This window comes from Parasteatoda tepidariorum, chromosome 3 (genome assembly GCF_982258835.1).
Source record: "Parasteatoda tepidariorum strain Cologne lab strain chromosome 3, Ptep-v5.0, whole genome shotgun sequence".
Lineage (NCBI taxonomy): Eukaryota > Metazoa > Arthropoda > Arachnida > Araneae > Theridiidae > Parasteatoda > Parasteatoda tepidariorum.
The window spans coordinates 108,235,501-108,260,295 of NC_141757.1; the positions used below are offsets into that span (position 1 = coordinate 108,235,501).

Consider the following 24,795-nt stretch of genomic DNA (forward strand, 5'->3'; position numbering starts at 1 on the left):
TCGTTGAAGTCTTTAAATTAGGAAATCAATTATTGATAAATTTTTGAATATGGATGGAAAAACCTTTTTTTTTTGATATTATATTTTAATACAAATATAATTTCGATAATATAACAGATTTTTTTAATAACTATTAGACTGTTTTTTATAATTAAGAAATACCAAAATATAATATTACTTGTAATTGCAGCATCAGAAAAAAAAATAAAAAAAATATAGATAGAACACAGGTGTCCCGTGTGCGTCAAAGGATTAGAAGAATAGTATTTTTAAATTAAGATCGCTTCAACTTATTAACCTGATTTTTTTTCCAATTCTTTTTGAGTGATCAGAATTATTTTATAGAATATTATATTTTTATAATCATAACCAAGTTCCTCCAGCTATTTTACGAACAGAAACAGCTCGGTCAGAACGAGCTTTCTAACACTAATTCTCCTGGAATAGATTTCTGTTTTACTTCCTTCATTAAAATAAACGTGTATTGTATAATGATTGTTCCACGTACGTCAGTTTAGTGTATATAGATGGCGCTGATGTTATCAATTACTCTGATCATGAACATCTTTCGTACCTATAACCTGCATTCGTCTAAGGAAGGACAATGCAAGGAAAGACCTGTTGACCTACTATGTTTCTTATTAGAAGTCACAACAAACCCTAGACGCAACTCTGCTTCTTGAAGGTAAGTCTATATTCACTGAGCAATTTCACTTTAAGTTCGTCTTCAATTTTTTAACGACGAATATAGTTTTTAGATGTTAAAACTTGGAAAAATACGATTATGTTGACTTCTGATTTATGCTTAAGTAGCCTTCAAATTGAAAATAACAAATTTCGTAGTAAAAAATAGAAATTAAAAAAAAAAAAAAAAAAACTTTTTTTTTTAAAGAAACACGTATTCTTAAAAAAAAACATGTTTTATTGAAAAACTTTTTTTTCTCATAAGTATTTAATACAAGTTTATAAATGATACTAAGATATTTAAACATAGCTGTTTCTTCTTGTGATCATCAATTTTTTTTTAATGTGGAGATATTTTATTATAAATGTAATTAAATCTGAATAATTTTGTTGTGGTTTTAATTATGCATTGTATTAAATGCAAGCACGAGTTCAAAGTGATGCAAAGTTTACTTTTATTTTTTTTATAAAGTAATGTGATACTCACCCAAATAAGAACCGCCTTTGCAGCTACATGTTTTCGATAAAAACATGTAACTGCAATTACGTGTTTCTTTAAAAAACATGTAATTTGCAGTTACAGTTTTTTTTAAAGAAAAAAAAACATGTTTTAAAGAAAAATTTTTTTTTTTATAAGTAACTTAAGACACGTTTATAAATGATAATAAGATATTAAGACATAGCTGTTTCTTCTTGTGATCATCATTTTCATTTCAAAGTTGAAATATTTTATTTAACGTGAAATAAATGTAATTAAATCTGAATAATTTTGTTGTGGTTTTAATTATGCATTGTGTTAAATGCAAGCACGAGTTCAAAGTGATGCAAAGTTTACTTTTAATATTTTTTATAAAGTTATGTGATCCTCAAGCAAATAATAACCACCTTTGCAGTTGCATGTTTTTTGTAAGATTAATTAAATAATATGAAATAGACGGCAATATCAAAAGTAAATATGTATGTTTAATTTAATTGCAGAATTTTTTTTCCCATCACACACCATAATCAAAACGATTTTATGTAAGTAATATAATTTGTGTATTTATATTTTTTTATTTATAATCGCATTTTATATCTTGAATAACCAAATATGTTATTTAAAAATTATAAACTTTAAATGGTTTAAACTAAATCCCTAACAGTAGCTTAAGTTGTTGACTGTGAATCTCATGACTCTTGTGTTGCTATGTCCATTCTATTAAATTATTGGTTCCCAAAAAGTGATCCCCGGAAACCTAGGGTTCCGTGAACGAGTTAAAAAGGTTCCAGTTGCTAGTTAGGACTTTTTTTATTTAGCATTTTTGAAACCTGTAATTACATTTAGATCCAATCCATAATCCTTTATTTAATACGCATGTCAGTTGCCTTTACGAAATTATTGAAAATAAAATGTCAATGAAAAAAAAATGTCAATGAAAAAAAAAGGCAATTTTTTTAAGAAATCTGTAATTTTTCTAACACCAATGTATTTAATAAATTATGAAAAAGACACGCATTTATAAAAAAGTAGCGTTCGTATTTCCCATCATGTTTTTCAAATCAAAGTAAAATAATTAAAATAAAATTCGTTGATAAAGAAATATGCTTCCTAAAAAACTATTTTCTACGTTTACAGCAGTTTTTGTTTTGTTAGTTTTTATTTCAACGTAAATCATAATTCCGCTTTTTTTTTCCTTTCAGACTTATGTACAAAATAAAATTCCTAACAAGACTATATTTAGTGCCAGGATTGCAAATTCAACTGCCGGGTATAAAACGAAATTTAAGATTATTTATTAATAATAAAACTGTGAAAAATTTTCCTTCTTCCTTTAAACTTCCATTTATTTTATTTTAAAACATCTGGTATTGAACATCAGACCCAGTTTAGGGTTTAGGACTTACAAAATTCACCTCAGTACCCTTGTAATTTTGAAACCAACTTAGAAGACGAGGACACTCCTAGATCACGTATTGGGATCTAGGAGTTAGCCTTCGTAGAAATATATATATATATATATATATATATATATATATATATATATATATATATATATATATATATATATATATATATATATATATATATATATATATATATATATATATATATATATATATATATATATATATATATATATATATATATATATATATATATATATATATATATATATATATTCGATTCGAATCTTGCGAGGAGATTACAATTTTCTTTATATTCTTCATTCATAAAGTCGGGGTTCCACCGGAAGAAGATTGATTATTTAGAGTTCCATATCGGAAAATATTTGCAACAGCTTTATTAGATATTAGTATTAGTTTATTAGATTTATTAGATATTAGTTTATTAGATTTAGCTTTATTAGATTAGTATTTTCACTCTGTCACTCAATTAGGGTTCCTCTTCCTCAGTGTACCCTCTCCTCTAGGAAGGAACCTTTATCTGACTCGGAAAAATAAAATCAAGAAAGAGCATTTCTCCAACCGTTGTGTATAGCTATTTATTAAATTTATAATAAGCATTCTATAATAAGTTAATCTCAAATGCCATACCAGTATTTTAAACGAAATATTTTAAGAGTTGTTTTTTACAAGATCAAATATTGTTTAAATTCACGAATGAAGAGTTGGTCTCAATGAGCTCGTATAAACTAGGAAAATAATAACGTAAACAGCATTCCTGTATCGTAAGTGCTACTTAATAAAATATTTGGTTCTATTTTTTTTTTTTCATGAATGTCTTTTAATTATTCTGGGTGATAGTGGTCATAAAGCTTTTAAAATGTTTCCAAATAATTGAAAGAAAGTACCGTCATTTGGGGTTGTTTAAGCCGAAAATTTGATTTAAAATATCTTTTGATTTAAGAATATTTAAATTTAAATTTTTAGAAATTATTTAAATTTTGTAAAACTTTGGTTACTTGTATGAAAGTTTTCTAAATCGTGTAAATTAAGGACAAAAGTTCTAACTTCTAAAAATTATAACTTTCGTAACCCCTAAATATGGAGAAACTAAACAGTATATTGGGTAACTGTTGTGAAGGGATGACAAATGGCTAAAATAAATGCAAATGCTTTTCAAAACAATTATTAGTAAAGATTAAAGTGAATAGGGGACTTATGGGGACATTGTTTCATAAATTTTTCAAGAAACTCTCTCATTTTAAACATCTCTATTATTAAAATTTGAACATTTATATTCATTTTGTGTGTTACATAAGCTAATTTAGTTGCATACTTTTTTAATAATATTTTTTAATATGACGTATGTCATGGGGACTAGTGTGGAAAAGTCATATTAAAATGCACTCTTTTAATATGACGTATGTCATGGGGGCTAGTGTGGAAAAGTCATATTAAAATGCACTCTTGGATAAGTAATGGGGTTTATTTTAATAAAACTTAATGTACATGTAAATACCAACTTTACTTGATCAACAGGGGGACTTTTCTTGAACATTTAAAGTTGTCTTCTGATTTTTTAATTTAGTAAAACTGATTTAAAATCATATAAATGATTTTAACAAACATATAATTGCTTGAAGCACTTTTCTTACCTCCATTGCAACAAATTTATATATTATACGAATCTAAAATTCTTGCAAATATTAATTTTTATTTATCTGAACTATGTTCCAATAAAACTATTTCAATTACTTCTGCATTAAACAGTACACTACTAAAAACAACTTTTTAATATTCATTTAACAGAATTTTTTATTTTTCCGTTAAATTGGTTTTTATTTTATAAAGTAGTCATACATATAAGGTAGGAGGTATTCATGGAATTTTGAAAAAATATAAAAATAATAAATATTTTTCATTAAAATAAATTCAAACATATGATTAGTAGTAATTTTTTTAATAAATTTTTTAATTTTTACGTGAAATAATTGAAATTTAATAAATACAATGCACAAAAATCGTTATTAAATTGAATATTTTTTTAAAAAATAATCTAATATAGTATGTAAATACTACAATAAGTGATGTGTTAGAATTCTTATCACAGAAAGATTAATTATTGTCTTAATAATGGTAACGAATGTGAAATAAACATTGATCATTTAAAATATTTGTGGCAACCATTGTGTGTTCATTTGTACTGAGATTATGTATGTACGCGAACACTATTTTACCGCTAAACGTTAAAATGGTATCTTAAAAGATGAAATCCTTTCTAGAATTTACCGAGTTTACTTCTGCTATAGAGTTTTCCTTCCCAAAAATCCATGGGATGATAATGACCTGTCCAGAGCCACTGTCTCTCAGCTAGTCATTAGTTTTTAAAAGCTCATTATCCGTTAATTATAGAAAAGCGTATTAAAATAATTAATAAGCATAATCCATTGATAGTGAGCCGCGATGGCTCAGGGGATAGTGCGTTCGCCTTCGAATGAGGTGAACCGGGGATCGATTCTGGCGATGGCTGGTTGATACGAATTCTGCATCCGGCTAGCACCGACCACAGCGCTGACGTGAAATATTCTCAGTGGTAGACGGATCATGGGTTAGAGTCCCCTTGCCGTCAGGCTAACCGTGGGAGGTTCTCGTGATCTTCCTTTCCATGTGACGCAAATGCGGGTTAGTTCCATCAAAAAGGTCTCCACGAAGGCTAATTTCTCCCAATGCTTGATCCAGGAGTTCCCTTGTCTTCTGGATAGGGTTCAAAATTACAAGGCTACGGAGTTAAACAATAGTAGTCGTAAACCCAAAAATTGGGTCGGCTGTTCAACGACGGTTGTAAAATATAAAATAAAATCCATTGGTAGTGTAGTTAATAAATTTAATAAATATGGGAGAATTTAAATTAGAACAAAACGAAAATTCAAAAATAAGCATGTCAGCTAAAACAGCACTTCTTTAGGTACTTCTTTGGAAAACTACTTTTGAAATGTAGTCACTACTTTGCGACTTTTAGAAGACAAACTTAGCTGGAGAACATAATTTTTGCCAATATTCAAAATGATTTTGAATAAAAAACTGTCTTGCTTAAATATGAGGAGATATTAAGTTTTAATTCACGTTTACATGAAATAGTTTTTTTTCATTCTAAAGCATTTTTTACGAATTTGTTCTTTTAATCCTTCAAACTCTATGTTTTTTCTCGACAGTGATTTAAGAAATGCTAGGAAATTATCAAATATTTAAGTGATCAATGCTTTTTTATATCCTCCAAAAAATGAAGTACAGAGGGAAAAACAAAAAATGGACCACCCTGAATAATTTTTGATCTAATGATCGGTACTTCACGTTCTAGGACTCATTCTTAATGGTTTGAGGGGTGATCGCAAATACGCTAATTAATTAATGCAGATGATATTTTAAGTTAGGAAATCAGACACAAAAAAGTACTTTATAGTACTTTATAGAAATCAAATTTTAAATATCTGACTTTTTTTAAATTCTGTAAAAGTACTTTATAGTTCCCGTGAAACAGAATTTAAAAAAAGTCAGATATTTAAAATTTGATTTCTCAGGAACAACTCGACCGATTTCGCACCTATTTTTCCGAGCATCTGACGTAGATCTTATTAACGCTCGGTCACAGAGGCATTCTCATTGCGTTCGTTGACGGTCCCGCAAAGGATTAGATCCAATCACGTTCGAAATTTTTTTTGCGTTTAAACTTCTCTTTTTTTATTTAACTATCGTCAAAAATAGTAGCCAAGAACCGCTTCAAAATACTATTTTTTTGTATCGCATTACTCACTGCATTACTTTTTTAAAAAAGTAGCTCACTGCACTACAAATTACGGTAAAAAGTAGCGACTGCAGTAGTTTCGCTACTTATAGCGCTCTTCTCCCGACCATTGAGTAAAACTAATAAATTAAAGTAGTTAAAAGTTATTTAAGGCCTCACATACCTTTTAATAGGTAAAAAATGAGAGAAAACGAGCAATTTTCAATCATCTGCCAATTTTATAATAATTATTCTAAAAATACCAAATTTTGAAATATGACACTATACATAGTCTACATTTTGAAAACAATGCAAAAATTTTTTTCAAAAATTAAGAAATTTCTTAATTAATTGATATTTTAATTCAATAAAATTTTTCTGTTTTTATTTGCGCGCAAGCTTCTGGAAAAAGTTTACATAATATTTGCTTGATTTTTTTTGTGAGTATAGAAATATATGGTAAAACTAAAATGACGAAGAATGAACAAATAATTTTACTTTTTTCTCTATGCTAAAAGTTTTTTAAAATTTATTAAAAAATTTTAACAAAAAAAATTGTTATTTCATTTTTTTAAATGTCAATACATTAATCCCACCTTCAAATGGCTTCGTTAATTTATAGAAACAGGTATTTGAGACCTGCTGTAAAAATTTTGTGCAATTCTAATTAATAGTTTTCGAGATATTGTGCGCGCAAGGTGTAAAAATAGCATTTTGAGATAAATGAGTTTAAACACAAAACAGGACATATTTTATTAAAGAAAATGTATGACTTATTTTTTCGATAACTTTTGATCTAATGTGAATTTTTTTATGCTTTTTTTTCCAAATTTTCAGAAAGATCCATAGAATAGAATAAAATATTATTAAAAAAATCGATTTTTTGAAGTATTAAAAGGTATGTGAGGCCTATTCCAGAAAAATGTTCCCAATTATCACCCAATTTCCAGGACTTTTTCATCTTGAAATTAGTTTTTAAATCTGGAATTAAAAGCCAAAGTAAATGTCATTTAAAATTGCTCATAAGTATGTATACGATTCATTATTATTAACTGATTATGTGTTCCTGCCAAAGTGCTCAAAAGCCATTATTGTACAAATTACCTAGACCAGGGATGGCGAACCAATGGCACGCGTGCCATTTATGGCACGCGACGCAATATTTTGGGTACTCCACCGACCACAATTGTTATTACACTATGAATTGTTATTACACTATGAATTGTTATTACACAAATGTTATTACGCTATGAAGCATATGTAACAATTAAATTAAAATTTACAAAAAACAAACAAAATAATAAACAATTATTAATAAAAAAATTAATACTAAAAAAACAATTAATAACCGTAAAAACCAAGCTAACAATAAATAACGAGCAAAAAAATGAACAGTCCTGCTTAAACTAACATCTTACTACCTAATATAAGTTATTGGTCATCTAATCTGCAACAACAGAAGTCACACTGATGTTACTTTAAGTTGAATTACGTGTATAACTGAGACATTGCGAAATGTATTTTTTTTTTCAATGAAAATAAAGAGTTTTGAGTTGATAGTATTTAGTATTATTATTTTTTCAATAATCACGAAGTCAAAATTATTTGACGGCACGTCTATGACCTCATTAAGCAATTTTTTTAGAGAAAATGGCACGTTGGAGTATAAAGGTTCGCCACCCCTGACCTAGACGATCTCCGGATCATTTAGAATAAAGAGCGGAATCAAGAGTTATCACCCTATTACCTAGATAATGTGCTCATTAACGGTTCAAATGCTTGTTTTGCTCTTTTCCTCATTTTATTAAAACGCAATAATATTTAAAACCATTTGATTCTTTGTTTTACATTTTTTTCAATTGATTGACGCTATTGATTCTATCAACTAATTTGCTTATTGTTTAAATGAATCAACTTGATTCTTTGGATATCGAAAAATAAACAAATAACATAGTGTTAATGAGATTGAACAGGAAGGTTGTTGCTGCTCTAGCATAGATATTTTTTTCATTTTAACAAATGGCTATTAATTAATGTGCAAATTATCTAGGAAATTCGCGGATTACCAAATCAGTTTATAAAATGAAACACTTTTCGGTACTTTAACGGATCACTCTAGAGCACATTACATAGATAAGTGGTTGGTTCTCAAATGGTGTGCCGCGAAACTATAGGGTTCTGTGGAAAGGTAAATGAGTTTCCACAGTAATGATTTTTGAAACCTTATTTATATTTAGATCTAATTAATAATCTATTACTTATTGATTTTTTTGGATGTCTTTATGAAATCATTTAAAGTGAAATTCCAATAAAGAATAAATAGTAAAATTGTTTGTTTAAAAAAAATATTTTTCTTATTACAATGTCTTGAATATATTATGCAAGGAATCTGCATTTATGAAAATTTGTATTAATTATTCCCATCATGCTTTTCAAATAAAAATAAAATAATTAAATTCGTTAAGAGAGAAATATGTTTCACTGTCAACCGTTTTTAAAGTTTATAACAGTTCTTTTAGCTTCCTTTTCAACCAAGTACATAATATGGCTTGTTTCATTTTCGCTTATGATTTCGCTGATTAGCTTATTTTATTTCGCTGTTATATTACCTCACAAACAAATTTAAAGCCAAACAAGATACAGCGCTAAAAGTGTGGATTAACTCTCCGATATGAAACCTAATTTAAGATTATTGATGAAAAATTCCATTCTTTTTAAATGTTTTCAAAATAAAAGACGTATGTTCACAATTGTTTTTATATATTTTATTTCATTTTGTGTTCACATACTTCGTTATTTATTATGTCGGCGTTTCGCTGAAAAAAGTTCAATCGTTTACGGTCCCACAGCTGAAAGAAATTAGGAACCGCTGACCTAGATAATCTGTAGAATAACAGAAGTAGTTCAGTTTACATTTACATTTTATAATATTTTCATTTATTAAATTACGCTTCATGAAATGTAATAATGACATATCTATTATAATTATTATATTTTATTAAATATAATAATTACATTTTATAAGATATAGTTATACATTTTATAAAATGCATCTTAAAAAATACAATTTTAATATGGAACGGTACTTGAAAACTATCATTGAAGTACTGATAAAAAGAATTTAGCAGTTAATTTGGTAAAGCTTGCTTTCCAAATTATTTTGAACAAAAAGTGTAAAATTCAAGGAAAATGTCGATATAATCTTCGTCATATTTTAGGATAATCTAAATAGATGACATAAGTTTTTCGATAATTATGGAGGAATAGGGAAAAGATTTACTCGCTCATTTCGGTTCAAAATAATTTATAATTGGTTATCCCATACTTAATCATTCGAGGAAGCAGTTGAAACAGGTTACATTAGATTGAGAGGCTGTAATAGAACCGGTTTCAATACTATTATCAAGTGTAACATTTTATTAATGAAAAAGAAATAAGTAAAAAATGAATAAAAATAAATAGTAAATGAAGATTGAATCAATAATGAAACAGGTTGCATTATATTCAGAGACCTTAATAGCCGTTTCAATACTTTCATCAAGTGTAAGATTTTATTCATGAAAAATAATAAAAATTATCTATAAAAAATTAACAACAATAAATAATAAATGAAAATAATAGACAAAATTAAAAATAATAAAAGAAACTACAGAAAAAGTTTGATATAACGAGTGCGGCATACTGTGAGAAGTTCGGTATTTACGGCAAATTTCTAAGTCAACGTCAAAATGTATCAAATGAAATATTTTAATAAAGAATAATAATATAATATAATTTGATACATTTTTGTATCAAAGATATAAAAATTGTATGTTTATGAAGAGTATAGACTTCTACTTACGACAATTCCTTTCTTCCTTTTTTTTGGGGGGGGGGGATATATATTTTTATTATTATATGATGATTATTGAATGTTATTCTTAAAAGCATTAATTTTGTTTGAGAGGTTTACTCAAAATCAGCAATCAAGAATTAGCAATATTTTTCGCTTTGCCCTAGGTCAGTGTTTCCCAAACTTAGGACTTTTGCATACCCTTTCTAAATTTTTCGTAACGCTGAGTACCACTAATTAAAAAAAATGTATTTTTTACTATAAAAAAATTGCACAAAAGTTAAAAATCTCAACTGGCTCCTGACACCACTAATTATTAACTGTTAACTCTGCAAAAAATAGCCAATAGAAAAATATGTAATCGTAAATTTTCATGGCTGGATTTGTTTGAAAAAAAAAATTTTTTTTTTCTTTTAATTTTCGTTTTTTGCAAGATAATTCACATGAGAACGCGTACCGACGCTAATTTGTTCCAGTACCCCTGGGGGTATGCGTACCACACTTTGGGAAACACTGCCCTAGAGGAGAAAAAAAACGTTGTCTTCACTTTCCAAGCATTCGTGAACTGTAAATGTTACTCCAAATAAATATTTTAAATATGAAGGTTTCAGAGCATCAAATTATGCTTTCAGAGGACACCAAGTTTTAAAATTTGATCACTTAAGCAAGCAAACAAAATTTTTTTTAATCACAATTCTAGTTCTCGCAGATTGTTAGAAGAATCAGATTGGTTTTCTGTTTTCAGTATAGGATTAGCTCGAGAAAGTACAATTCCATGCAATAAAATAACTTTAAGTAAATACTTTTTTTATTTTTTGTTATTTAATTTAAAAATAGTCGAAAAAAATTTAAATTGTAAGGTATAAAACTTTTGACATCATTTTAAAGAAAGTAATTTTACAAGGCCAAAAAAAAAAAAAAAAAAAATGAAATTTAAGTCAAATCGGTCAAATAGTTCCCGTGAAATCAAATTTTAGAATAGTCTTATAGTTAGAATTTGATTTCTCCGGAACTATTCGACCGACTTTGCTCATATTTTGTATTTCACTATGCAGAGTTACAATATTTGAAATGATCTAAAAAGTCCTTACAATTAATATTTTTTTAGATTATTATTAAATAAAATAATATAAATAAATATATATTTACTAAAAGATATTTTTTCCATTGAATTATACTTTATCTATTTTGAATAAAGGAATTTTGAAATTGTGTGCAAAAATGTTTCGCTTAAAAAGTCTTAGAGATGCATATGAAATATGCATCTCTAAGATGAAATATGCAAAATGATATATGCAGTTGAAATATGCAAAAAGTGAAATTAATAATAGGGGATCCCTGTAGTAAGTAAGAGTAAAATTAATATTACCCTATATTTTGAGGATCAGAAATCCTAATCCTTTGGGAGAAAAAAGGTATGTTTATTTAGAGAAAATACGTTTTTTTTTTTTGTTTGATTTTGTAACTTAAAATATCGTCCGCACTAATTAATTAGCATATTTGAAGCCAAACCTTCGAACCAATAAGATTGAATCCTAGAACGTGAATATCCGATCATCACATCAAAAATTAGTCAAAATGGTACGTTTTTTTTTCCTTCCTTTTTTTTCTGCATTGTGCTTTCATATTTTTGAAGTAAATATAATTTAATGTTTCAATGACGGATCAGCGGCCATTGCTTCTTTTTAATTTTATTATGTAGTATTTACAATTTGTAAGTAATTATTTAAATTGTGAGCTTCGGAATGTTTTTAATTGCTCACTTCCTTCAAAGGCAGTTAAAAGCTGTCTGGCTCAGAGTTGGCGAGAGCGTCGGGACTTTTTGACGCGCATGCGCCAAGAACTAGCATAAATAAAAGAATAAGAAGTTTAATGTTTGCATTCTATTTTAAATTTTTTATAAATAAATCGTAATTTTGTAATAATTTATCCTGGTCTAAACATTCATTATCCTGGTCTAAACAAACATTAGACAAAAAATTTGAATCTATTTATTTCAAATTTTTTGTTTTATTATTTTGTTTTTTACCATTATTATTTTTTTTTGTTTGTTTTTCTTTTTAAATTCTTTTTACTAAGATTTTCTGTGTAAAAATCATTGCCAAAAGTAAATATTTCCTCTAAAATATAGAAATAAGATATTCTAAAAGTTATCTAATGAGCAGATTAATTAGAGTGATCCATTAACCTTTTAACTGTCAAGTAATTTTGATGACTTTGGTAAACTTTTTTTTCGGTTACTGGCGGGCACTTGGGTCTTTTCCCATTGCTACTCTCTTATCGTTATCCAGTGGGCACCTATGGCTAAGCCACGGCGGTGAGGAAGCGTCGCCCACGTCATACATCCACAAACCTGTTTATAGGGCGGGTTACATTCACAAATCACACAGGAGAAAGGACATAGAACACAGAGAAAGAGACATCCATGCCCTGAGCGGGATTCGAACCCGCAACCATTCGAATCCGCAGTCAGGCACGCTAACCACTCGGCCACCTGGTCGGCTAATTTTGGTACATAAATCGGTAATTTGGTAACATTTTTTTATTCCAAAAATTAAATGCTTAGTGCAAAATAAAATATACTTAGTAGTTAAAAATTGATATTTTGAATAACACGCATGAAAATTTTAAGGTTTTGTATCCACTGCATATTTGCTTGAGACGGCTGCCCCTCTACGTGGCAGTGGTAAAATTCGCTTCGAGTGGAGCATCATTTTCTAAAAATGAAAAAAAAAATTATTTATTCATTTTAAAAAAATCAACTATATAACGTTTCAAAGAACTGGATCCACTTTGCAACAAAAAAATGCCGCACTTTTTGAATATAAACCTCTATCCTTTAAAACCTTCAGTTAAGTGCTGCCATCTATTGTTCTAAATTGCATCCAAATTACCTTTTCCCGAGATAGATTCGGGTTTGACAAAGAGATGAAGCAGAAATAAACTTCTACCGATATATATTTGGGCATAAGCAATATGATACACTGAAAAAAAAAATGAAAAAAATCCCAGAGTCACACAATACTCGGGTGTGGCATTGGAACACCAGTGCTGTTCCCGAGATTATTTCGGGCATGATAGTTAAAAGGTTAAAGAGCCAGAAAAATATTTTCATTGCTCAAGTTAAGTAGGTAATTTACAAATTATTTCGATTATCTGCACATTACCCATTAGATACACTTTAATAAATAAAATACTTGAAAATAAGGTAAACTTTTTTGTACGCTCAAATTAACACGATATTATTCGTTTATTTTTCGATATCTAAAAAATCCATTTCCTACAATCCAATAAGCAGCACATTAGTTGATAGAATCAGTTCTTAATCACTTTATAAAGTATAATACCAAGATTCAAATGGCTTTAAAACATTTTTACAGTGAAGGAAATCAACATTATGTCAACTTTTTCTCGATGTCTAAAAATCAAGTAAATGCAATCAACAAATTTGCTGATAGAATAAGTAAAACTATCTTTTGAACTTAAACGATACAAAATTGTTAATGCGTACATTACTTAAGTGAATTGCGAAAAACTCATGATTCCGCATTTTAACTTTATCACCCAGATAAACTGTAGATTAGCTCGGTAATATATATTAACGGCTTTCGTGCTTTAGAGGTAGCACTTATAATTCTGTTGTGATATATAAAAGCAGATGGAATTATTTTTTGAATACCAATAATTATTATTATTTCTTTATTTTTTTTCTCTTTTAAGCAACAACATCGGAAAAGTTCCATCTTTTACTGAACAATGTTATATAACAGCTAAGAATATTTCAAAATGAGTGGTCACGTTGGAAATCTTAGTCCAGCCCAAGATCATGCTCTCAAGCAGGTGAGACTTTTATATGGGGAGTATTCCTCCTCCTTTTACATATATTTTTAGTAGGGGGACGTGGGGTAACACCGGTTTGCCACGATTCGAAGGAATGTTGGAGCTAAATTGTTTGACCTAAAAACTGCAGAATCAATTAAAATATTCATAGTTTTGTTGCGTACAAAATATAAGCCACGAAAAGTCATTGATGCATGAAGAAGGTGCCTTGCATTATCCCGAAAAGTTATCGATACGAAACAGAAGAGTGCTACCATTGGACAAAATTCTTATTGTTTGCGATAGTATGAATCTTTTGCAAACGTATAATAAGCTGGACCTAAAAATAATTTTTACAACTCTAATGACCAATAAATGAGAATAGCTAAAAAAACACGATAACATTAGAGATTTGACATAGTAAAACAAACTTATCAACAACACTCCAATATGATAATTCCTCCTTAACTGGTAAATTGTAATTCAGAGTTTATCAGCTAAATAACAGAACTAGTTTCCACACAATCGAAGTAATCGGTCCTACCCCATTGTCCCTTTCATTATTCTACTAAAGATATATGGATATCCATGTCAATTTATTTTTTATATTTCAGTTTAAAGCTGCGCTATCTGATGTGTTGAAGCCAAAGCATGATGATCATCTTTTGCTACAGTTTTTGAGAGGTAATAAAAAATAGAGGCATATGTATTAATATAGCGAAAGCAAAATATATTAATGCAATACTAATGATATGGTATTCTATTGATGTATTTTGATTTTGCTATATTAACACAATATTAGAACGCACGCTCATTTGCGGATATAATCGTGTGAGCTGACTACGAGATTATATCTTTTCCTTATTTTGGCTTCTGGTTTCTTGATTTTTTTTCTTCGAATTTTTTTGCTATTTTATAAAAAAAAATTTTAATAATTTTCCGTTTTCTCTTTTATAATATTTTTTTCCGTGCTTCATTTGTATTTTTATATTATTCAATGGGTTCTATGTGCTTGCAGCTTATGCAAAGTGGTAAAACTTTTTTTCTTAATCATATTTTTTTAATTTCCTTAGTGAATCTCTCTCTCTCTCTCTCTCTCTCTCTCTCTCTCTCTCTCTATATATATATATATATATATATATATATATATATATATATATATATATATATTATTATTATTATTATTATTATTATCAGCAGAAATTAGGTTGAATATTCAATAACTTCCAGAGTGAAGGAATGATCCAGAGTGCAAAAAGGAATGAGGGGGGAGGGTATAGGGGCTCTCTCCAATAATTTTCTAGCAATTTTAGAATTCTTTAAAGTTATTTCTTTCTTAACTCCCCCCTCCAATAAAAGCTATTTATAATTTAAAAGTAAAAATTAAAAAAAAAATATTAAAAGGAAAATTTTTAGACAGGTTCAAAATTTATTGAAATAATTTTATGATTATCCCTTTTACGAAAGCGGTTGCTTAGAATATATTGAATGACTTTTTTTCGAAAGAAAAAAATATTGCTGCAGGTCGAATTCAACTATTTAATGTAACAAAATTTAGGTAACATATTTGTTATTTTGTAATTGTTTTGAATAGTTATTGTTTTATAAATTTTGTTTATTCATTTTTTTCCTACAAAAGGTTTTTAGAATCATTTGTTTCATAGTGGCAAAAAAATAGCAGTATGTGTCGAACTCGAAATTTATGTTTAGATATGTTTCCAGCTATGTTTAATATCCTTACAAAAATTAAGTTGCAAATAATATATACAGTCGGACCTCTATTTAACGAAGTCGCTAAATCCCGATAATAAGTTCGTTATATGGAAAATTCGTTAAATAGAAAATCACCTTTTGAAATACTTAAACAGCGCAAAACAAGTTTTAAATTCATAAGCACTAGGCATAATTGAAATAGCTATTGATACACCTTTTTCTTGTAAACTAGTATCTACTTTTTATTTTATAAATAGTAGATACTAGTTTAAAAGAAATCGCATAGAAAGCAAGAATAGAGCAAAACATTATCTAGTGTTACACAATCATGCTACATATATTTTCAACTAAAAAAAGCTAAATTTATGTGTGAAATTATAGCTGCATTTATTATAAAAGTAATTTTAAACATACATTAGCGCATGCGTTCTTAAGTTACTGATAAATTCCGTTAATTTTGTTTGAGTTTTTCGTTTGAAATGCTAACAAAAAGGTATTTCACTGCTCTCTCTAAAAGTTAGCAGCTTCGAAAATCAATTCAAGGTCATTTCTCCCTTAAAATGGGTTAACAAGTTTGAAATGTTCTGAAATATTTTGGGAAAGTGGATCTCAAAGAAAAGTTCGTTAAATGGAAAATTCACCTCGCTATTTGGAAATTTTTTTTCAAAAAAATTTCCAAAATGTTCTTGGTTCCGCGAAAAAAGAAATCGCAAAATGAAAGTTCGTTAAATAGAAATCCGACTGTATATCTTAAAATACATGAAATTTCTTTTTGTTTTAGGTCAATCTTGAAATGAACTTGTTTTGGGCACAGCTCGAATGCTTCGTTTCAATGTTTAAAGAGTAAATCCGTGTTTATAATACCTCTTTTTAAGCAGTACTTCAATAAATGAGAAAAAGTAGGAACCCATCAGAAGAAACATGAGTCAAACGGGATTAAATTTAGCAAAATATTCTTATTGATTTCTTTCAGATTATCATTTAAAAGTATTGTGTTTATCATTAGTAATATAAATATGTTAGTTGCAAATGAATAAGCTAAATTGGAATATCCAATTCATTAAATAAGTGCACATTAAATGACGGCACTAAAAAACAACCATTACGAAGCAAAAATAGCACAAGATGGTTGAGTACATTACAAATGTTTTGAGTTACTAAATAAGAAGAAATCAGTTTCGTTTAAACCACCGAAAACCACTCCCAAGGGATCGAAAGATTGTCACGATTATAAATAAAACATTGTCTTCTCAGTATTACTGATTTTATGGAATTTTAACCTTTTTTTATAGGTCTCTTATAAAAGGAGGGTAGAATTTTCTTAAAAAGCCGTTGATTAAAGAGTTATATTAAAAAAATGTATAAAGTGATATATGCGTTGCAAGTTTAATGCAAATTTAAATAATTCTGTAAAAAATAAATAATAATTATCGGTTTGAAAAATGACTATTCGTTTAACATCCGCGTTTATTTTTTAATCATGTATTTTGAGCAGTGGTGCTAGTTTTTAAAACTCGCTTTTCATGAATTTTTTTACTTTCTTAAAAAGACTGTTTGTGCTACAACCATTTTTAGAAAAATCTGGTTTGATTGTGTAAATCTGATTTATCCTTGAAATTTCTTAACACTTTGGGAAATATTGTTTTCAGTAATTACTAAGTACAATTTTACATATTTTTCATAAGTATTCAATTTTCTTTTTGTTTTCAATTTCAGCAAGACGCTTTGATTTAAAAAAGGCAGAAGAAATGTTTCGAAGGGTAAGAATGTTTTTAATTTTTTGGGTCGGCGTAATTTGGGTTTTTAAGTGACCGTAATCAATTCAAAGAAATTGATTTGACTCAATTTCAAACAAATATCAATTGTTTAATAGAAAAATTTTTTAAATAGTGATTAAATTTTGTCATTGAAAATTTAAAGATCGAAATTTTTAAACAAACAATACATTTTATAAATTACTTCAAACAAACTATACAGTCAATAAAATTTGAGCAACTATTTAGCATGCTTCATATTTTTTAAGAACATATTAATACGTTGAATGCCATTGGGGGCACCGGGGACCGGCACTGGTTTTGTTCGTAGCGCCACTGGGGTGACCGGTGACCGGCGAAGCCCAGATTATTAGAAACACATAATTCGAGTAAATTTTTAATTTTATAATATTATTATCGTTACTAAAATGGTTTGAAGAAATTAATGCAATAAAGAACACACAAAAATAGTTTATTTATATACACAGAGATGCCAACTTGCTCCGGAAAGCGAATAAATATTTTCAAGTGGTAGTTTATTAATTGTGATTTTTGGTTTAATAAATTCAATTTAGTAGATTTTTATCCATCACTATTTCTAAACAATTCGTAGGCTTATATAATTCACCAATTTTTTTAGATATGTCATGCTAAACCTTTTAAAAAAATAGCAAAATCTGTCAAATACTTGAAAATTTAGTTTGTCGTTTTGTAGTTATTTACAGTTGTGGTCAGACGGGCAAGCTATGTAAAATTAACGTGGCAATCAACGTGTTGACAAAAATCTTTTTAAGTTTCAGTCGCAATATTGAATGATTTTTAGAAAGTGCCTGGTTCAAGTCTACTGAAAACAGTAACGTGGATATGCTTAAGTTAGATATAAAACATTGAAAAATTCTCATTAGACAATAGTAGACTCGTTAGACAATTCTCATTAGACAACATTTCTGTATAGTGACCATTTCTTTGTTTCAGCAAGAGTTGTATTAAAATTTTTTAAATTAATTAGTATGCAGGAATGAATTATTTCAGAACAGATTATGAATATCTAAGTAAAGCTATTGCTTTTAATGTTTTTTATTTAATTAAGAATTTTTTACTTTTTCTGATTGGTCATAAGAAAGGGGGCAATTTCTAACTAAACATCAGACGTAAACAGTTCTGCATGTTCCCCTCCACTAGTACTGTCATTAATTTTTTCATAGCAATTTTCTAAATTGGACAAAAAAATAAAATATATTATATTATCAACGATATTTTTATTATTTATTCATCGTACGATTATATTTTCATTCGTTATACATGTTGTTAAGTCAATTTTAGGATGTAGTTTAAAATAAAAATATAGTTTTTTTTAATTTCACATAAAAATATAGTATTAAAGTCATTAGCTGTGGGAAAGAAATGTAAATAGAGAGCTGTCGGGGATTGGAAAACGATAACTAGAAAAGGCCGCTAGTTATGGAAATAATAGATTGTTTGTTATCCTTGGTGGAGGATAAATGTCTTAAAAATTATCAGTTTTATTTTTGTTGTTATGAAAATAAAATAATTTTTTCTCTCTTTAATTTAGCATCTCGTATTTCGTCAAGAATTTGATGAAGAATATTTAGTGAATGAATATATTCCACCTGAGGTAAGGAGATTCTCCCTAGTGATTGTCTGTATTGTTTTTTGTTACACAATCAATTAAAAACGTATACACAAAAGTTGGAGCATCCCTCTTCATTGTATTTCCATAACAAAAGGGTTTCAAAAGACGTTTGGGTTATTTTGATACATACATATATATATATATATATATATATATATATATATATATATAATAAATAAATAAATACAAGAAAACACTAAGAAAGTTAAGAAAAACAATAAGTATCATTTATTGCGCTTAAGCTGCAAATAAACAGCACTCATTAGACAAAGACACAGATCAACAGCACTAATTAGACACAGATTAACTACAATAACTCATCAACTTATTCACTTTTTCATATTAAAGATAAGCGTACAAATCGAGGTAAACGGGGTTCAAGAAGTAATAGAAACTCTCTTAATAGTGACAAATTAAATATAAAATTTCTTTCTAATATGGAAAAAGACTTTAATAAACAATATAGTATTAAACCAATTAAAGATTTTGTCTTCTCCCTTAAGGTATCCGACTACCTTCGGGACAAAATTTTTGAAAAATAAGTATTTTTCACAACATTATTGCAATTTATATTGTATATTAATATAAATAAACATATTTAATAGAGAAAATTTTAATATACAGGAAATTTTTTGTTTAAAGAGTATTTTTTAGATAATTTTAATGAAAATAACTCATTAACGGAAAACACTCTACACAAAAAACTATTGTACATGCAGCTATCAAACTTTTTGAGCCGTTTCGTATAACCCTCTGAAGTGTTATGAACCTCAACTTAAATGATAGCATGAAATTAAAAAAATTTATGCAGTGTTAAGCATATTTTTCCATTTTTTTCCACATTTTCTTCACATTATCTACTGCAAAATATCTCATAAAACAAAAAATAATACAGTTATCTGAATTCTGGAGGTCTGTTACATAACCACCAATACAAGAAACAATCTCTGAAGGTTTGAAGACAAATTTATTATAATTAGTTGAGTTATCTTGTTTTCCGTACACAAAAAACAGCAAAATTGTCATTTTGAGAAAAACACAATTAAAGTTTATAATTACATTTTTTCTAAAAACTATGAATGTTTGTCAGTAGGAAGTTATTATATTTTATAGGGGGCACGTTCCTTCACACATTTTCTTAGTTTTATTTAACGTAGCGATATTTTAACGTATTATTTAGCGATATTTTAAAGTATTTAGTGAATAACATCAAAAGTCTACTACTTATAAAGCATTTAACACTGGAACAATTTTTTATTAAACAACCATCTTACTGTATTTTCACACTTTAATATATATGTCTAAATATAGTTTTTATTAATAATTAGAAGTAAAAAATATTTTGTATAATATTTATAATAGCTCAAATCTAGAATTTTCTTCTAAATGCAATTTGTTATCATAGCAAACCAGACAACATAATCAAGCAAATATCACCATTAGGATCTCAATATCAATTATTCGATTGCCACACAGATTGTTTTTATCCAAAGGCATCAGTTCTTTATTGACATCCATAGAAATCGATAATTTTGAAGAGCTTGAAGTAATAGATTCATCTGCTTTACACAATTTTGAATAAATGGTATAATCAACTTTACTCAAATCATCGCTTTTGGTGGCATGTTGATTACCGTAATATTTACGTTTCTTAGATCGAGAAGTACGTCCTTTACCCATTTCAATAAACTCATCAAAATAAATAACAAATTTTTTTGAAAGAAATCAATAAATTTCTTCAAAACAAATCAAAATCAATATATAGAAAGTTCGCTTCAAATGTAAACAAACTATCAGAAAATATGCTAACTTTTCATGTTACCCACAAACAGTAACCACGAAACGCAAAATCTAATTAAAATATAATTCAGATTATTAGCCGTGAGTTTAAGAGCTTTTAAACATTAAATATTTAAGAAAAATAAAGACACAAATAGAAATGGATCCGAAACTATTACCTACTACCGGCTTCATTTTTGTAATTTCCGGTAAGTTGGACAGCTGTCATCTGTTACTAAAATAGCTATAACTAAAGTTCTGCTTGACGTGCATTCAAAAACAAACCAGTTTTTAAAACTAGAAAAATTGGGCATTATTATAAAGCAATAAAATAAAAAAGTGTTTTTTTGTGAAAATCCACTTTTTTAAGGTAGTCGGATACCTTAAGAATTATGAAACATATAAGTTCTACGATCTTATTATTAACTTTTCTTTCATTAATTTACATTTCAAAATTCTTTGTTTCGATCTTATAAAAGCCAAAATGAGCAAAATTTTGCCTAATAATAAGAAAAGTTTAGATAATTTATATTTCGTTATTAACTTTCAAAATCCTATTTTCGATAAGATCAAATTTCACAACATTTTTGAAAATTTTAAAGCTTTATTTCCATTAAAAGATTTTAACATTATTAAAAGTTTTAAATATAACAAATCACTTGGTAGAACCATTTTTAACTATAATGATATAAGCAAAAATTTAGGGAGTATTAATATATCCGATTATGATTGTCACTGTGAGGAGGATAAATATTTTGATTTTGTTGATAAACATCATAAACATATTATCACTGGTAATTTAAATATTATAGAAAACTTGGAACTTAGGAATTTAATGATAAAAGGCACAAAATTTAGACCCATTTACCATATATCAATCAATAAGATTCTAAAATATTTTCTTAATGATCTCAATAGTTTTTGTTTAAAGATATCAAATAGATTCTCTTTACCTTTAGGTATGCTAACAGAATGGAAATGGGAAGTTTATTATTACTTTAAAAAGTTTATTTTCAATAATAAGGATAATTTAAATAAGAATAACAATTCAACAAATTTTTCTAATATTGTTCAATCAATTAAGCAACTTCAAAAAAATTTTGTAATTACTCCCATAGACAAAGCTAATAACAATTATGCTATATTCTGTAAAAAATTCTATGCTGAACTTTTAAATACGGAATTAAGAAATAGTAAAAATTTTGAACTTAGTAATTTCAATAATAATATTGCCATTAAAAAAATTTTAGCTTTTTACAAGAGATTAAAAATTAAAATTAGCAATATACAATTTCCTTACTTAATTATCAGTCCTAAATTTCATAAAATTCCAGTAAAATTTAGAACTATCACATGTGGGTCTAATACTTATTTAACTAAACCTGGCACCATTTTCTCTAACTACTTAAATAAGATTATAAACTATATTACTAAAGAAGGTTTCTCTTGGATAATCACTAATAATCAACCGATTTTAGATTTCATTAAACATAATAAAATTAATTCTATTGCGACTTTTGATTTCCAGGATCTTTTCAATAGCATTCCCCTTTCTAAACTAAAAGATGTCCTTTTGAATTATTACCATGATTTTAAAAATATCCTTTGTTGCGATTTTGATTATTGGGAAATTCTGATTAATTTTTGTCTTTTTAGTAATTATCTTTACAATGGAAGGGATATCTTTCTTCAAATTAATGGAATACCACAGGGATCTAATTATTCATCTCTCTTAGCTAACTTATTTTTGCATTATTATGAAAAAAATTTTACTCTGAGTATTAAATTTGTTTTTAGATATATTGATGACTTAATTATCTTTAATTTCCAAGATTTTACTGTTTTATTGAGTGATATATACCCTGAGGAATTAATCTTACTTCGTAATCATGATGATAATATTAATTTCAATTTTTTGGATTTGGGTATTATGAAAGTTGAAAATATCTGCTTTGTTGATTTATACGATAAAAGAAATGATTTTAATTTTAATATTAATAAACTAGTTACTTGGAATTCTAATGTTTCTAGGAGCATCTATTTAAATACCACTTTTAATGAAATGAACAGAATTAAAAGAATATGTAGTAATATTTATTTATCCAAAATACAAATCGATAAACTCTTTCAAAATCTGATAAAAAACAATGGATACCCAACTAATGTAATAAAATTTTATATAAAATCATTGAATTAATCGTATATTTTGGTGGATATAGTTTCTAAACATTTTTTTTGTTAATTTTTATGATTTTCCCATGTGCAAATCCATTTCAGGCCAAAATTCATTGCCAAAATTATTTACTAAATAATTTCTTTGTTAATTTATGTAATTTTTTCATGTGCAAATCCATTTCGGGCAAATCCGTGGCTATAATTATGTACTAAAATTTTTTCTTTGTTAATCTTTCCATGTGCAAATCCATTTCGGGCAAATCCGTGGTTAGAATTATTTACTAAAAATTCCTTTGCTAAATAATTTCCCTTGTTAATCTATACAGTTTTTCCATGTGCAAATCCATTTCGGGCAAATCCGTGGATAAATTGTTTGCTAAAAATTTTTTTATTAATTTATACAATTCCATGTGCAAATCCGTGGTTAAAATTATCTGCTAAAATTTTTTCTTTGTTAATTTTTCCATGTGCAAATCCATTTCGGGCAAATCCGTGTTAAAAATTATCTATTAAAATTTTTTCTTTGATAATTTAAATAATTTTTCTATGTGCTAATCCATATCGTGCAAATCCGCGGCTAAAATTATTTGCAAAGCAGGCAATTTATGTTTCTCTTTTCTAATTTATATTTTTTCTTAAATAAACATCTATCTTCTAAAACTATTTATGATCAATTTTTAAAATTATCCAGTATAATATTACCTTGTGCACATCCATTTCGGGCCCATCCTTGGTAACTAACAAATCAAAACTCAGAATAACAAATCACTTCAGCAGTGCAGTAAGAACGACACTTTAGAACCCTTTTGTTACACTCAATTTGCGCTTTTGTTTTCATCTTTTGTTTTCATATTTTGTAATCTGGCAATCTTTCTGTGAAAACATTTTTAAATCATTCTTGAAAAATAACTGTCCATGTAAGTTGTTATGATTTTGCTACTCGCTTTATAGTCCCCCCTTTTTAATGTTTTTTCTTTTCTTTTTTCTTTTTATTTTATTTTATTATCTGTTTTTACATGTTATATTTACTTTTTATGATCTATTTTTATGTAGTTATTTTATAAAAAATTTTTTTTGAGTGCTCCTCACACTATTGTATTAATATATTTTGCTTTGGCTTTATTGATACAATATCAGAAAGCACTCTGTTTTGCGGATATAATCGTGTGGGCTGAAGAAAAGATTATATCTTTTTTTTCCGGCTTTTTTTCCGGTTTTTTAATTAACATTTCAATTTTTTTTTTTTTTTTTTAATAAAATGTTGTTTTTTTTTTTTTTTTTTTTTACTTATTATTTCCCACCCCCTTTTTTTCATTGTCTATAATTTTTCTTTGTTTTATTCTTCATTTTGAACTTATATATATATATATATATATATATATATATATATATATATATATATATATATATATATATATATATATATATATATATATATATATATATATATATATATATCTTTATATATAAGAAGAGAGTGGAATGATAACACATAGCCAATCACAGAAGACTTCTGGTTAGTAACGCACAAAACAGCCGATCAAAATTGAGAACGCATGTGTGTGAAAGGTGATAATTTTTAATAATGCTCTCAAAAAATACAAAATACAAACTGACCTCAAATAAATCTCAGAGGACTTCGAATCAAATAATTAAGAAAACTCTACTATTACGTTTTTAAAAAGGAAGATTTATTAACTCAACAGCAAAATTATAACAT

At 27.3% G+C, this 24,795-nt stretch overlaps 1 protein-coding gene across 2 annotated transcripts in view; it reads left to right on the top strand.

Moving 5' to 3' along the window:
• Nucleotides 1–563: 563 nt before the first annotated feature.
• The window catches only part of LOC107437338 (SEC14-like protein 2), a 71,590-nt gene continuing 47,358 nt past the window's right edge, over nucleotides 564–24,795 (top strand). For both annotated transcript variants that reach the window (XM_087159902.1, XM_087159901.1), the window contains exons 1-5: nucleotides 564–685; nucleotides 13,902–14,021; nucleotides 14,615–14,684; nucleotides 17,430–17,473; nucleotides 19,041–19,103. In XM_087159902.1, coding sequence (XP_087016028.1) covers nucleotides 13,968–14,021; nucleotides 14,615–14,684; nucleotides 17,430–17,473; nucleotides 19,041–19,103 — 231 coding nt within the window. In that variant the 5' untranslated portion in view covers nucleotides 564–685; nucleotides 13,902–13,967. The remainder of the gene's footprint in view (nucleotides 686–13,901; nucleotides 14,022–14,614; nucleotides 14,685–17,429; nucleotides 17,474–19,040; nucleotides 19,104–24,795) is intronic.